At 38.3% G+C, this 17,056-nt stretch overlaps 1 protein-coding gene across 4 annotated transcripts in view; it reads left to right on the top strand.

Annotated features, from left to right (window-relative positions):
* The window catches only part of ZNF106 (zinc finger protein 106), a 70,174-nt gene that overhangs the window by 19,487 nt on the left and 33,631 nt on the right, over positions 1 to 17,056 (top strand). For all 4 annotated transcript variants that reach the window (XM_028094462.2, XM_028094460.2, XM_088024743.1 and 1 more), the window contains exons 2-5: positions 202 to 287; positions 5,502 to 5,563; positions 11,413 to 11,613; positions 14,457 to 16,637. In XM_028094462.2, coding sequence (XP_027950263.1) covers positions 234 to 287; positions 5,502 to 5,563; positions 11,413 to 11,613; positions 14,457 to 16,637 — 2,498 coding nt within the window. In that variant the 5' untranslated portion in view covers positions 202 to 233. The remainder of the gene's footprint in view (positions 1 to 201; positions 288 to 5,501; positions 5,564 to 11,412; positions 11,614 to 14,456; positions 16,638 to 17,056) is intronic.

Genomic DNA, 17,056 nt, shown 5'->3' with positions numbered 1-17,056 from the left:
GAAAGAGGGAGCAAGGTTGACTTCCACAGTTTTTGCCCTAGGTACCTGGAAAGCTTGAATTTTCCTTTACCAAGATGGGAAGGCTGGGAAGAGCAGGGTGGAGGTGAGGGCGATGCAAGACTTGGATTTTTAGCTGTGTTAAGGTGGATCTAAGAAGACATCCGGGGGGAAAGGTTACTAAATGTTACTTCCTCATTGCAGGTGTGAAGTTGAGTGCTTCAGATCTGGTCACTATGGTACGAGAACGAAAATGCATATTGTGCCACATTGTGTACAGCTCAAAAAAGGTAATACATAGAAGAGGGAGAATCTGAGGCTTTATGACTGATCTTTTTGGAATTTGTAGATGGGTAAAAGCTTTTAACAGTGTCTTATTTATGCTTCTTTCGTATATCATAGTCTCATTCCACTGGTTTCTTTCTCTTTAGTGCCTCATAAAGCCAGTAACTGTATTATTAAATCTCTACCCAAAATTTGAGGATAATCAGAAGTTGACAGTAAATAGTTACTAATTTAGTCAATAACCAGTTACAGAGAAAAGACCTTAAAATTCGGTTTATTTGAGGTTATACTACTTTCTGATGAGCTAAGGATACAGCATTTGTTGTCCATACCTGCATTCTGTTTCTGCCTTTGTGAAAAGTGCAGCAGAGCAGAAATGGCATTAACAGTACCCTAGATGTCCACAAGGGGGGGATGTTGCTCAGAGAAAAACATTTTTAAGAACTAAAAGAATTTTACCTGTGTCTTAGGGAAATTGGCTGCAATTTGTCTCACTTTTTTGCTTTTTCTTATCTGTATCTTTTGTTTTCAAAGTAGTGCTGATAACTACTGAGAAATTTTTTTCTAAGAAATTTCTTTTCTAAGCTGGATTGTCAATGAAAATTTGGAGAACTGGGAAGATTATCTTATCATGAGCTAGGTTAGCCAGGGTTTGAGTGAACCTGGAAAGATGTTTGGGAGTAAGATGGTTTCAGAGAAATAGAAGAGAGATATTTTAGGTGGGATAACAACATGTACAGAGATACAGAGGTAGAATGGAGTCTAAGATTTCTAGGAATCCATGAGAAGGCTTACCTGATTAAGACAGTTTTGTATTGGGGATAGTGGGACTGCAATATAATTTGTAATTTAAACGTAAACAGTTATAAAATGTGTTGAATGCCAGACTGAGGGTTTCAATTATGATCCATCCAGTAGGCTGGGGTGAATTTTTTTTTTTTCCTATTTAGGATTTCTGTTAGTGATGGAAAAATCAGTTGAGATTTTAAAATCATGTTTAATAATATAGCTGCTGCCTTTTACAAAAGTAAAAGAGCTCTTCTAGTTTTCAAAATTTTGACCAGGGTTTATGCAAATTTATAATAAGTAAAATTTCCTTATGGCTCCTTTCAGACTGGGGGGAGATGGGAAATTGAGAAGGTGTGAGAGGGATAGGCCGACACTCAGAGGTGTGGTGTCAAACTTCTCATGGAATAGCAGCCCTGCCTTGTGATAGCTCATAATTTTGCCATTTTAAGTCTTTTGGCATTTCTTCTACTCTGGTTTGTTTGTTTATTTAATAAGAATCACCTAGGATCCTTGTTTTTTTCTTTTTAAAATTTTTTTAGCGATTTCATTGATTTGGGAGAGAGAGTGTGAGCAAGAGAGAGAGCACCTGAGCAGGGGCAGAGGGAGAGGGAGAAGCAGACTCTCTGCTGAGCAAGGAGCCTTATGGTGGGCTCAGTCTCAGGACCCTGGGATCATGAGCTGAGCCAATGGCAGATGCTTAACTGACTGAGCCACCCAGGTGCCCCTCTGCTCTGGTTTAAACATGTTTTCATCTCTTCATATTTTTCCATGGATCATAATGAAGAATCAAGAGCTGGGATTACCCACTCCTGCCTTAGGAAATGCCAGTTACAGGTTTTTAAGCAAGGGAATGACATGATTTGAGTGTTAAGGTTAATGAGGTCTAAGGAATTAGTGGAATGGGTTAATTGAAAGAGATAGCTCTGATAATGAGTTTTATTTATTTATAAATTTTTTTTTACTTTTTTAAAAGATTTTTATTTATTTATTTGACACACACAGAGAGCACAAGCAGGGGGAGGGGCAGAGGAAGAGGGAGAACCAGGCTCCCCACAGAGCAGGGAGCCTGACTTGGGGCTCCATCCCAGGACCCTGGGATCATGACCTGAGCCAAAGGCAGATGCTTACCGACTGAGCCACCCAGGCGCCCCTGATACTGAGTTTTAGATCGATTATCAACAACTTACGTTGAAGCAGTGCTTTCCTCTAGTCTCCCAAACTAGTGTAACCCTGATTTCTCCAAATATACTGTGGAGAAGAAAAAGACTCTAAAGTGATGTAAGTGTGGGAGAAAGCTGTGTACTACATCCCTGAGCATTCTGATGTTCACTAATTTATTTTTTAAAAGATTTTTCATTTATTTGAGAGAGAGAGGGAGCATGAACGGGGGGAGGGGGGAGAGGGAGAAGCAGGCTCCCTGCTGGATGTTCATTAATTTATTAAAAGACTGAGTGAGAAACCCTGGAGTTAAAAACACTAAACAAAAAAAATTCTGTTGTATTACTCACTGTTTTATAAATTTGTTCAACTGCCACATCTTTTCAAAAAAAAATTTCCTTTCTCCCCCTTCTTTATTTTTTTTTAAAGATTTATTTATTCATTCGAGACACAGAGATACAGAGACAGAGAGAACATGAGCAGGGGGAGAAGCAGAGGGAGAGCGAGCATCCTCTCTGCGGAGCAGGGAGCCCGATGCAGGGCTCGATCCCAGGACCCTGGGATCATGACCTGAGCTGAAGGCAGATGCTTAACCATCTGAGCCACCCAGGCGCCCCTCTCCCCATTCTTTAAAAAACATAATACTGATTAATATTATAAGAACTAAAAATAAGCTTGGTAACTGAGCATTTGGGGCTATTACTTTAATCCTACTACCCATGGATCTTTCCTAGTTATTTTGAAAGCTCAGGTTGTCATGCTATTTGCATTTATTCCTTGGAGCAGGGTGGGAGAGAATTTTGCATGTAAATTTAGGAAAAGATTTGTGAAGGGTTTTAGACAGTCAGAAGTCACCCTAAAACAAATTTTTTTTAAAGATTTTATTTATTTATTAGAGAGAGAGAAATAGCATGAGAGGGGAGAAGGTCAGAGGGAGAAGCAGGCTCCCCGCTGAGCTGGGAGCCTGATGTGGGACTCGATCCCAGGACTCCGGAATCGTGACCTGAGCCAAAGGCACTCGCTTAACCAACTGAGCCACCCAGGCGCCCTAAAACAAATTTTGAATGATAACATTTTTATAACTGAAATAGGAGACAGTATGGGTTTTTATATCAGAGAATAACCTATTTCAGTGAATGCTGTTTTGATCAGGAATGGTTTCATTGCAAGAAAAAGAACCAACTTAAATTTAGCTCAAAGAAAGGGGATTTGGCATATGTAAATCTAACATAAGGAAAGATTGAACAAAAGGATACATAGGGATTTGAGCAGGTGTTTATATTGTTCATGGATTTTTTTCATTCTCGATTATGTCACTAATCTGATTCAGCTTTCAGCTCTGTAAGTGTTCATTCTAGTTAGTGGCCAGTCAGTTGTAGGTGGGGGGGGGAGGTCACATGTAAAGCTGTCCCCTCCAAGTGAAGCATTTATAGAGATAGGAAGGAAGTGATGGGTCACCTTCAGTAAAATTGTCATTTAAAGGAGGTGTTTGGAATCACAAAGCTGTTTGTCACACTGTAGTAGATAAAGTAAGAATAGGTTATTGGGTTGTTGTATTCTTTTTGACAAATGAATTGTATATGATGAAAAATCTCACTGCACTAGATGGTTACAGTGTGACGTGGTATATAAAACCTTGGCTTTGGTGTCAGATATGTCAGGGTCTGAGTCCTAGTTTCACCACTTGATTATCTATGACTCTGAGAGGGCAAGACTGAATATTTTCACACTTATCCCTTCAATGCCTAGCTCTGTGTTTGGCATTGAACAAGCAATGATAAATACTTGGTGAATAAATGAGTTAGCTTCTGTGTATCCTCGTATCCTTGTGAAATTACTAATATTCCCTCAGCAGTGTTTTGTAGTTCATATGAGGAAATGTTTGAGGCACTTAAACACAGGGCACAGTTAATAGTAATACTCAACAATTATAGTAGCCCTTTATTTTATTTTTTTAAGCTTTTTTTTTTTTTTTACAGAAGAGAGGGAGAGAGAGAGCACAAGCAGGGGGAGCGGCAGGCAGAGGGAGGGGGAGAAGCAGGCTCCCCGCGGAGCAGGGAGCCCGATGCCGGGCTCTATCCCAGAACCCTGAGACCATGACCTGAGCTGAAGGCAGACACTTAACTGACTGAGCCACCCAGGCGCCCCAGTGGCCCTCTATTTTATTTTATACATGAACAGGCATGCTGCCTATATATATGCCTGCATGACAAAAGGATAGACATTTACAGCTTTTTGAAGTGTGTGTATATGTGCGCATGTTCTTAAGTGGAAACTCTTCCCACAGATTTCATTTTCCTCCCACTAAGGATGGGATGGAGGTACAGGAGGCCCTAGTAGATTTTCAGACATTTCATTAGAACCAAACAAATCAACTGGGCAAGAGTGGGTGGTGACAATGAAGGCGTGATTGAGCTGTGTTCGAAACAGCTTTAAAAAACTTCTGATCAACCACAGGGAAGTTCTGTTATATCCATAACTTCTACCTACAATTAATATATCATTCAGCAAATGTGGACAACCATATGCCAAGCCCTGGCCAAGACTTGAGTAAGAATTTTAGCTTATTTTTGAGAAACTCTTAGTTGAGTGGGGAAAGTATGGAGAAAAGTAACCAAATAGTTGATAAGTTAAGTGATTTCAAATTTAAAAAAAAAAAATAACAAATAATGCAATATATGTTAAGGAAAAAAAAAAGATAGCAGGAGGGGAAGAATGAAGGGGGGGAAATCGGAGGGGGAGACGAACCATGAGAGACGATGGACTCTGAAAAACAAACTGAGGGTTCTAGAGGGGAGGGGGATGGGGGAATGGGTTGGCCTGGTGATGGGTATTAAAGAGGGCACGTTCTGCTTGGAGCACTGGGTGTTATGCACAAACAATGAATCATGGGCCACTACATCAAAAACTAATGATGTAATGTATGGTGATTAACATAACAATAAAAAAATTTAAAGGGAAAAAAAAGAATTTAACCCACATAGTTTATTCTTAAATCTTTTGCCCCCTAAAGACAATATACTTTCTAATCTTTTTGGAAAGCCATTTAAATAGGTTTTTCCTAAAAATTCCTTTATTTAAGAATGAAATAATGTCAAAAACATAACTAAAGAACTATGAGGAACTGATTTCAATATTGAATTGAGAAGGGTAACCAGGACAAACAATGACACAAAGAACTTGAACCCCAGCTGTTGATTGAATAAAAGCAGAGGAATTTCTTTTCCCAAAGCAATCTCCCTTAGTTTAATCTGCTTTCTTTAATTTTGAAGGAGATGGACGAACACATGCGGAGCATGTTGCATCACAGGGAACTTGAGAACCTGAAGGGCAGGTATGGGAACGGCTGTCTTCCATCAACTTGCGACTGTCGGGGGATCTCAGTGCTGAGGGTGTCTGTTAGCTTATTTTATAGTAATCCTTCATAAATGAATATGGCCCTATGACATAGAACGATCTTTTAGAATTATTAACAACTACAGTAGTGTTTGGCATTCCAAAAGGATAAATCTTTGTGCATCTCCAATATGGAGAATTCACTGCAGCTCTAGGTAGTAGATTGCAACAGAGGGGGGTGAGGATGAGCTAGTTCTCTCATTAGGAAGTTTTCTCATTCCTGTGCACCAGCCTTGAAACTAAGACGTCTCTCTGTTATTGCCTCAGCTGTGTTACAAAAATTATTACATGGCAGAAACCTGTAGTGTTACTGGAAAAGTCTGAGAAGTCCAAAGTCTGCTGAATAGCACTGAGTCTCATTAGTGTAAATAAAATCAGGGCACAAACTTTGAATATCTAAGAATGCTATTTTGTGATGCAAAACTTGAGATATTTAAAGAAAGTCTAATAAGCACCTTTAAAAAATTAAATGTAGCATATGTATATATTCCATGTCTTTTTTTTTTCCATCTATGGTTTTTTTTTTTTTTTTTTGATGTTTTTGACTTGAATTTGAGGTTTGGAGATAGTATGGAACAGAGAAACATTGGGGAACTGAGAAATAATGATTTTATCTTATTGCATGAATAATAGATACAAGCTTTAATCGTGAGGCCAGACTAAGTCATTTTACGTTATTTGTATTTAAAATAATACATTTTTATATGGTGTGGGCAAATTAATATGTTAGTAAACTTTTAGCATCTGTTTAGCATATTTGTGGAATTTTTCCATGGTCTCAGTTTCTTACTATAGGAAGGTTAGGTCTTAGCAGCAACATAAAAGAGTCTTTCATTCAGATTTAGTGTGGAGAATCCTTGTCATAATACCTTGCATACATATGATCTTTAACTCATTATCATTGGAAACCTATGAAATAGAGTCAACCTTTGATTCTCTAAATGGGTATTATCTTAATTACTTAATCACATTTCCAGTAGACTTCCTGTTGGAATTCACCTTTTTCTGGGCTATTTACCTGCCATGTGACTATATTATGAATCAAATGAAACATATGAGGTCAGTAAATCTAGTCATTAGGAAAGAAGCCACTTTTATTCCAAGATTAATGCCTTATTTTCTTCATACATCCACTAAACAGCTATTTAAAACGTTAAAAAATTTTTTGATTACTTAAGATTCATGTTCATAATGAATACAGAATTAATTGTAAAAAGTAAAAAAGGTAGAAGTCCTCTCAGGCCTACATGCCCCAGCCCTGCTCCCTTCCTCCAGGAAAGCCAACAGTTCGGTCCATATCTTACCCAAACCTCGTTCTGTGGGTATACATAGACTTAACGTTTCTATATAGACACATTTGGTCTTGTCTTATTTGCGTTACTGAACTACATGCCCTATATTTATTGTTCAGTAACTTTTTTCCTCTCTTCCACCCATCAACTTAACTGTGCCTCGGAGACTTTGTGTATCATTTTCAGTTATTTGGAGCATAGTCAAATGATCGAGGAGAAAGCATTTAGAAGCCTCCAAGCTGACAATAAAAGTGTCCGCCTTAGCATCCAAACTCATTTTATTTAGAGGGAAACACCTTAGTACTTACTTATTCATAGTTTAGGTGCAGAGCCAACAAGTTTTATATGGTCTCCTAGCCTGTAATAAATTATAAGGGCAAAGGCAAAGCAGGTAGCAAGGAAAAACAAATGACAAAACTATAAAAAACAAAATCTCAAAAATCATTTACTTACTTGGAGCATTTACTGTAGTGACAGACTGTGATCACTAGTTTGTACCGTAGGGACATGTAGTTATTGGTCGTCATTCTTCCTTCCTCTCAATCAGTTTGTGATTATTTTCTGTGGAATTCATGTTTAATTCCTGGCTTTCTGATGTTAAAGCTTTCTGTTTCCTTTATATTTGTATCACTCTAATTTTTAGCTGTGATCTGGTTAAGAAATTTAAAGAGCATATTTTTTAGGTTTTGAATACCAATTTGAAAAGAAGCTTTCTTTTTATTTTAATAATAATTAATTTAAATTTATTTTTTTTATTATGTTCAATAAGAAACTTTCTTATTTGGTTCACAATTTTGGACATCTGGAACATTTCTCTCTTTTTTCCCAGTATACTTACTCAGATGTGTGGCCTATTTCTACAGATAAATGCTATTAAAAGGGCTTAAACCTTTATTTATCAACCAGCTGTTAGAGCATGCTTAATAAAGAAAAGCTCATGGGGAGAATATCTTAAGGCTTTGCCTTCCACACATGAGAGGAAATTGTGTGGTAACAGGATGAAGTTAATTTGGGCCCTCCTTTAAATGTCCTGAGGACAGTTTTTGCCTTTATTAGTCAAGAAGTGAAGTAGTACAAGTTCTCCCCAGCAATTACTTTATATAGTTATACAAAGTAGTAAGTATTTTAACTGGTTATTGATAGAGAATTGGAAAATAGCATCATTAAAATATTATTTAATTTGCCATTAAGTTTTTAAATAATGTGGTTTCCCTAACATCATATGTAGAAGCATGAATGCCTCTTGTATGTAAAACGGGTAATATGCTTTCCTCCAGACACAGACACACTCACATTTTTAAGAGATGTGGTTGTCCTAACCCGTTCTTTCCCTAGATAAATGTGGATCCTCTCTTTTCTCTTTTGACGTTTCTTTTTAAAAAAAATTTTTTTTAATTTATTTATTTGAGAGAGTGAGTGAGAGAGAGACAGAGAGAGAAGGAGCAGTGGGAGGGGCAGAGGGCGAGGGAGAAGCGGACCCCCCACTGAGCAGGGAGCCAGCCGTGGGGCTCAATCCCAGGACTCCAGGATCATGACCTGAGCCGAAGGCAGACACTTAACCAACTGAGCCACCCAGGCACCCCTCATTTTGAAGTTTCTTGTAAAGATTCTCTCTCTCTCGCTCTCTTTTTAAACTAGAATTCATTTATAGGAAAATTTTAGGAATTTTTGGTTTTGGATAGTTTGTTTTTAGTGCTTTTTTGTTACTGCCTCTACCCTTGTGGGCAGGATCTCTTTAGGTGTTTTTCTATTAAATATAACTTTAGAACTATGGTTAATACCCTTTCTTAGAAGGAAAGCACATATGTTTTAAAAATCTGTGTTTGAATATTTGTTACATATGCAACATATGCCTGTGCTTTGGGGATTACAAAGTGTGTGGGTTTATGATTATGGATGTTTATTTTTAACAGAGTTAAATACTGTCTACACTGCGTTCCTTAATATTTTAAACAGTGTGGTCTTCCAGTTCTATCTGTAAAGAGAGGACTCTTAATAGCTTGAACATGAGAAAAATTCTCTGCATTTTAGAAATAAGGGTATAAGCAGAAATTTTATTTAAGAATGCCTTTAGGAAAGATGTCCTTGGTACTACAATATACAGTTTAGTGTTTTATAAGTTTTTATGTAGAAAGGTGGACTAAAACATTTTCCATAGTTTTAGAGAATTTAAAGCTCAAAAGATTTTCTAACCAGAAAATTCAGTTGATTTGAATTTTCTTTTTAACTTTATGTTTTAAATTAAAAAAATTTTTTTTAACTGAAGTATAGTTGACACAGTGTTACATTAGTTTTAGGAGTAAGACATAATGATACAACACCTCTACACTTATGCTGTGCTCACCACAAATATGATTGAAGTTTTATGATAGTTTAAACTATGTATTCTAGGTTAGTTGCAGTTTTCAGACTCTTCCAATGCTGGACAGATTTATGCTTACATATTTTTAACTTCTTTTTGTGTTGCCATGAGAAGAGGCTTGATTTCTGCTACAAGTTGACACTTTGTATGAGCTACCGTAATTTTGAGAGAAGAGTAGGGGTATCCTTGGCAAACTGGAGGAATTTGAGGATTATTCTTTAGTGGAAAATGCTCAGTGAAAGAATAGATTTAAGCTTTTTGGAGGATTGGAAGGAATTAGAATATTGATATACAGGATAATAAGGTAATGAGATTTTTCAGGGAACCTGGTCAGAACCCATTAAAATGAATCTTAATGTCAGAGACTGTATTGTGTCCAGAGCATTTGAGGTTACAAAATTCAAAAAAAGTAAAAACTTAGGAATTTTCTCCATTTTTCTGAGGTGTTTTCCACGATTCTTACAAGGGGAAATACTTTTAATTTACTGGGCATTATTTCTACTTAGTTAGCATGATGCCCAGAATTTATTAGGTATTCCGCAAGGTTGTTTTGTTGTTGTTGTTGTTGTTGTTGTTTTTTAATGAATGTTCAGGTGGTCTGTAATAGAAAACAATTTTGGTAAATGAAGTGCTCAGTTTTGAGGTTCTCTTCTGGTTAATTGATATGAATTCCACCCTGTCTTTATAGATATATGTGAGGGGAGGATGGAACAGTGTTGTACATGTGTGTATGTGTGTCTTTGTCTGTCTTATAAGACAGCATGTCTTTTTGTGTTGATTTTTTTTTTAAGATTGGCATTGGGAATTTTATTAGTGGAGAAAGCACCAACTTAAAGTCTACATAACTACCCTTACCATTGTTTTCCTTGCTTTTCCTGGTTACCTCCCTTAACTGTTCCTCCTTCCTGCTTTTCTTTCTTTTGCCTTTAGCTGAAGATGGTATTTAAGTTGGTGTCTTAGGTTACCTAGGAGAGTTACTCATTTTTCCTGGGTGTCTCTCATGTATACCTGGGATATACATGGTAATAAGCTCCTGTTTGTAAAATAAATAAATATATGAATGGATAATAGAGATTGGCATAGGAAATGCAAAAATATCACTAGTATAAACCCAAGACAAGTGATACAGAGTTAGCCCATTGAGCCGTTATTGAATGGCTGTTACTGTCCATTCATTACACTTGTGGCCATGGTGTTTAGATGTTTCTCATCAGTGGCTACATAGACAGCTGAACCAATCAAGGGATTTCAGGAAGCTAAAAAAGCTGTTAAATTATTCATCTACTACAGCTCTGGGTGTTGGTTCAAGGTTTTGGTTTCTTAAACTGGCCAAGTATGAGATTTACCATTGACTGCGTAAAGTAAAAGGAAAAAAACGTGCTCAGTTTCTTTCTGAACTAAGAACTTGGCTTTGCTTCTCTCCAAACTTGCATTTTCTGAAATTTGAGAAAAACCATTTGCCTAGCACAGCTGTTAACTTCCTACAACTGAAATGCTTTCCATTCCCTTTTAAATAAGCCCTTCTGAAGCAGAATGTAGGTCACATGTATCATCCAGACCAAAAAAGTTTGCTGAGACTACTCCTATCCTTTGCCCTGGGGTCCGGAATCTTCACATTCCAGGCAGAGCTCCCGCTGTTCCGATTTAGCTACCACATTGGGATTGGCTAGGCAGCCTGCTCTTTTCTCCACCCCTTAACTTTCCCTGGGAGAAAGCTCTTGAGCCTGAGATAAAATGTCCGCGCTGTGACCAGGCTCCTGAGTGCCCCTGGCACCATGGGTGTGCTCTAGAGCAACTTCTGTTTGCTCTGAGCCCCCTGCCCTGCCTCCCCTTTCACCATGTTTCCTCTGGCAAGATTTTAAGTACAGCAATTCAAGAAGATTTCTCCTCCTAAACTACATTATTCTGAAGTGTACTGCCTCTTGATTGCTGGAAAAGAATCTTAAAATCATTTCAAAAATAACTTTTGAACAAATTTACTAAAAGTGATGAAAGGAGCATTGAAGTTGATTAGCACTAATCTTTCACTGTGCCAAAGTGTGCGGTGTTTTTCAGAGGAAACTGGAAGAGATCTGTTGAGTGGGCCATGCCAGTGGGGAGAATTGAATGTCCCTCATCTCCCTCTTTCCCTAGGGACAGTAGTCATGAGTGCCGAGTGTGCGGGGTCACAGAAGTGGGTCTTTCTGCATATGCAAAGCACATTTCTAGCCAGTTGCACAAAGATAACGTTGATGCCCAGGATAGAGAAGACGATGGAAAGGGAGAAGAAGAAGAAGAAGATTATTTTGACAAGGAACTCGTTCAGTTAATAAAACAAAGGAAAGAACAAAGTCGGTAAGTAATGATTTTGGTTTTTAAAAAGGCTGTCTAAAATAAAATATAATAGAGAATACATTTTCCATTTCTATACTTTTCAGCCTGTAGCTTTCAGACTTACCTTCATTGCAAAGGTTAGCTTGAGGTTGCTTTCTTACGCATAAAAGGTCATTGGAATCCTTCCTTGAACTACTATACTAACTGTATTAAAAAAAAAAACCACAACTCAGTATTGTCTCTATAAAAATTAACTATAGGTGCTACATATCTGAAATTTTTACTATGTTGATAACCGTGTTTAGAACTGTTTTTACTAGTTCCAATTTCTTTTGGACACCAGTGAATTGTCTTATTTGGTATCCAAAATTTCTAGTGGAAAGGTATTAGTGTAAAAGCTTCTTCTTTTAAGTATTTCTTATTATATCCATTAGGTAAAAATGCTTTGCCTGATATGAATTGACATGGTGCTTCTACCAAATTTGATTCATCCTTTATTACTGTTTCAGTAAATATTTATTGAATAAATTTGTATTGTAAGTTTGACATTGTCAAGATCAATATAAGTTTTCCAGCTTATACTCTATAATTTGACAACTACATCTATAATTCAGGTATTAGGCTTTTGTATTTTTGCATTACTGAGTTGTGGTCTAAAGAGTTTAATTCATGAAGCAGAAATTTTCAGATTTCTCTTTCTCTTCAGTAAGAGAGAGAAGCAGTTAAGAGGTTGGGTAATTTTTTCAAGCCTTGGAATATAAGGAGAAACATTACAATTCTAAAATAAAATTTTAAAGATTCTTTTTGAATACTAGTTATACTTGGTATGCATTTCATTTTTAGTTAGAGGTTTAGCATAAAAAGGAAGTAATTTTCACTGTACATGCTACAAGTGTTCTGAACAAGTCCTCGAAGGAGACTTTCTTAGTCTTAAAACGTCAGTAGCAGCGTGGTTCTTAAACCCGTTTAGTTGCTTCATCCTTCAAATGACATTGTTACTACTGTCAGTACAGCTGTAGTTTACTCTTGTTTTAAGGGTGTTGAGGTCTCTAGGAGATTAACGTTTATTTTTTTCTTACACACTTGTGCCATTATTAGCTTATCTGTATAGATGATTAAATATTGAGTCAGAAGGTAAAAGAGCTTCTCAGTAAAGTAGACATTTATATCATAGTTAATATTCTTTGAATGTTCTGATAAGCTACTTTGGTGATTTATATATAGTCTTATTTCTTTAGGAAGTTTTTTTCTTCTTTCCTTCATGAGGTTTTTTATTTAGATTGCTTTTTCTGGGCTATGGATTTGGCTGCATACTGTTGTCCCCTCGATCTAGCTAATTCAGGGTGATCTAGGAATTCTACTTTGTGACAGATTTTTTGCCCGATTCTCCCATTTCTGGATCCCATTAGTGTAGCCGAGTCAGATCCAAGAATCTCCTTGGATGTCAAAAGTTGTATACTGCTTAGAAACAAAAGATAAAAACAGTTTGGTCACTGGTGTTACAAAAATCCTGCACATGTATGTAACAACACGTGTCACTTGGGGACTTAGGATCTCCGGTTTAGAAATGGTTGTAATTCATAATGTAAGTAGATGTTTGAATTTTCAGGTAAATTAACTTTTAGTTCCATCTTGTGAAAAAGGAAGAAATTCCAAATTTCCAAAATCTTAGAGACAATAGAAACGTTTTAGAACCAGTTCAAGTCAGTACTGAGTTTAAATCAGGTTAAGAGGAGGGAGCCCAGCAGCAAAAACTTAGTTGGGGGATTTTCAGTCTCTCAAAGCCCCAGCGGTGAAGAATGTAGATGCTGGGGTCAGACTGCCGAGGTTCACGTCTCTGCCGTACCACTTCTGGCTATCTTACTCTAGGCAAGCTACTCAGCCTCTCCAGTCCTCAGTTTCCTCATCCAAAAGGTAGGAATAAGAAGAAGAATTGCTTCAGGGCTGTGAAAACTAAAGGAGATAGTCTATATAAAGTGCTTCAAATGCGTGACAGTAGGTACTCAGTACGTTTTGGCTAGTATCACTCCGTGTTTTGAGCACCTACAGCGCGTTAAGCACAATGCCTGGCACACTACAGGCAGTTTGTAGAGGAAAGTGGTTTTGCACCTATTTCTGTGATGTTGACTTAGGTTTACCCGCATGCCTGTGGGCTCCATGGCTAACACGAATAGTTGAAACAGCTGTAGCTTCATAAAAGCCTCTCGCTCACGGAGCTCCTTATAGCCAGCACTGATTGCGGGTGCCACTTATTTGGTGTGTGCTATTTTACTCCTGTTTGTGATCTCATTTTCTCAGGCTGTAAGCCTTTTAGGAACGGGCACTATACATAAAAGTTCTCTCACCACAGTCATTGTATGTGTGCCTGATAAAAGTGTTTATTAATGAGGGTGCTGATGCAAGATGAAATCTTAGTCTTTAAAATAGGTTAAGAAACTGGGTTTTTGAGAAAGAACCTACAGCTGGAAAAATCCACAGTATTAAGCTGAACTTAAGTTGTATTAACTATGATAACTAGCCAAAGCTACAGAATATAATGTAAAAACAGTAATTGGATGATAGGGACAAACGTCCTGGAACTTGCTAAGAAAAACAGGAGCAGGAAAAGGTGGATAGTGTAAATGTGTTAATTTTTAATATTTCTGAGGTGATGGCAAAATGAAGATGTTGTTTGATGTCTGAATCAATTGCGAAATATAAGTTGAGCTAGGTTAAAGCTAGGAAAGCAGCCACTATTAGAAATAAAAATAGACTCTATTATGTATTTTGAGTAACCGAGGAGATAGGTAGTGGGAAGTTTGATGCACTCTGCCTGTGAAGCGTGATAATTTCTTTAAATCTCTAATGGAAAACTGTTCTTCCAGACAAGAGGAACCTTCCAATAGCAGCCAAGAAATAAGCTCTGATGACAGGCGACCCCAATGGAGACGAGAAGACCGAATCCCTTACCAAGACAGAGAAGGCTACAGTCAGCCAGCGTGGCATCATCGTGGACCTCCTCAGCGAGACTGGAAGTGGGAGAAAGATGGCTTTAATAATAACAGGAAAAACAACTTTCCACATTCTTTGAGGAATAATGGTGGACCAAGAGGATGTTCCGGGTGGCACAAGGGTGTTGCAGGAGGCGCCTCAACTTGGTTTCACAACCATAGCAATTCTGGAGGTGGTTGGCATTCAAAGAGCGGTGCAGTAGATTGGAATCCTAATGGTACAGGAAGGAATTCCAGTTGGCATTCTGAAGGAACAGGTGGCTTTTCCAGTTGGCATATGAACAGCAGTAACGGAAACTGGAAATCCAGTGTACGTAGTACAAATAGTTGGAATTACAGTGGCCCCGGAGACAAATTTCAACCAGGCAGAAACAGAAATTCTAACTGTCAGATGGATGACCTGACTATGCTGTGGAACAAGAAATCTAAGTCAAACAAATACAATCAAGAGAGATACAGTTGGCAGCGGCAAGAAAGTGACAAAATTGGTACGGCTGCCACGTATAGAGGTCCTTCTGAAGGATTTACAGCTGATAAATTTCCTTCAGAGGGCTTACTTAGCTTCAGTTTTGAGCAGCTGGAAAGCAAAACTACTAAGCAGACAGATCCCATAGCTTCCAAAATGGGTGGGAAGAATGGCAGTGTCGCGAGGGACAAGCTCCATCGCTGGACTCCTTACCCTCCCCAGAAGACTCTGGATTTACAATCAGGAATGAAGGAAGTCACTGGTAACAAGTCAGAAATGATAGATAAGCCTTTCTTTGACTTCAGCTTGACAACTGCAGGAACACCAGAGCCCCAGATTGATGAAACAAATCATTCCCCAACGCTGAAAACACAGAAAGAAACACATGGTGGATCTCTTACTCACAAAGCCCCCTCTGACTGCACTGCTTCTTATGAGGCGGTGAGAGATTGCCCCGTTACAGAAAAGCACGAACAAGAGCTTCACTTAAGTAAGATGCCATCCTTAAAATCTGCACTCCTTCCAATTCCAGTCACCAAGTCAGTTCCTCAAAAGCCAGATTTAAAGAATCCCTCAAAAAACACCAAAACAAATTCTTTTTTTCCTGGAGAACACTCAAATCCCTTGAACAAACCCGCTATGGAAGACAGTCATGGATCTCACGTAACCAAACTGCGAAGTTCATGTCCTCATGTTTTAAAAGGGAATAAAAGTACATTTGGCACTCAGAGAGAACCTGACGAGAATTTCAGCGATACATTACAAAAAGCCAAAGAGGTGCTACAGTGTCATGAGTCATTGCAAAATCCACTTCTTGGCACTTCTAAAAGGACCAGGAACTTTGCAAAAGCAAGTAGGAATGTAGAAGAGTCTGAAAAAGGATCTTTGAAGATAGAGTTTCAGGTACACACGTTAGAAGATGAAAGCGATGGGGAGCTCTCTGACACGGAAAAGCGTGGATCAAAAATTGGGACGCTGGGCTCTGCCACTACAGAAATGTTATCCTGCAGCACTCACCTCGCTGACGAGAAAGAGGGGGATGACCAAAACCTAAAAACATGTAGAAAACTCTCCACAAATGCATGTAATTCAACAATTCATCAGAAAGAACCTGAGTTGCAGATGACCTCTGCGGCCAGTCCACCCTCTGGCTTACTGCTAGACTTGAAAACTTCTCTAGAAGATGCACAGGTGGATGACCCTGTTAAATCTCATGTATCTTACGAAACAGAAGGTTTTGAGAGCGCTAGCTTAGATGCAGAGCTTCAGAAAAACGATCTAGGTCAGTCCTCAGGCCCTCTTTTGCCTGAACTCAGTAAGCTTGGCTTTCCTGCCTCTCTCCAGAGAGATCTAACCCGGCACATTAGTTTGAAGAGCAAAACTGGAGCACACCTTCCCGAGCCAAATCTCAATAGTGCTCGCCGCATTCGCAATATTAGTGGTCATCGAAAGGGTGAGACAGAGAAGGAATCTGGGCTCAAGCCAACCCTTCGACAGATTCTAAATGCATCTCGGAGAAATGTCAACTGGGAACAAGTCATCCAGCAAGTAACCAAGAAAAAGCAAGAGCTAGGCAAAGGCTTGCCCAGGTGTGTACCTCTTTTTAGTATCCCATTTCTCTGTCTTTTAAACTTACCCTTTGACCCTGGTCAAGAGAATTCTACTGGTTAATTAAATGTTTGTAAGAAATATATGTTGTAGATGTCTGGTTTAAATAGCAAAGAGTGACTGCTACCCTATAACAAATGCAGTAGAGTGGTTCCTGACAGGGAATTCAGGTTGCAAAGAAGCACATCAGCCTCTAAGAAATGAGACAGGGACGTAGAAAAAGATGATCAGAAATCCATCACTTTAGTTATAGGGGCCAGAAAGTGACAGCATGAAAAAGTGTTTTTATAGATCTGTATCTATCTCTAGATCTTAATGAGCGGTACAGTTTTTAAGTGTCACTGCTCTTACTACCTTTTACTCAGAACCTATAAATAGTTACCCGTCTGTATATACTCTA

Source organism: Eumetopias jubatus, unplaced genomic scaffold (genome assembly GCF_037043125.1).
Source record: "Eumetopias jubatus isolate StellerSeaLion01/CBP00866 unplaced genomic scaffold, mEumJub1_p1.0 scaffold_7, whole genome shotgun sequence".
Lineage (NCBI taxonomy): Eukaryota > Metazoa > Chordata > Mammalia > Carnivora > Otariidae > Eumetopias > Eumetopias jubatus.
The sequence above is the reverse complement of the archived record's forward strand: the minus strand, read 5'-3'. Positions and strand labels throughout refer to the sequence as shown.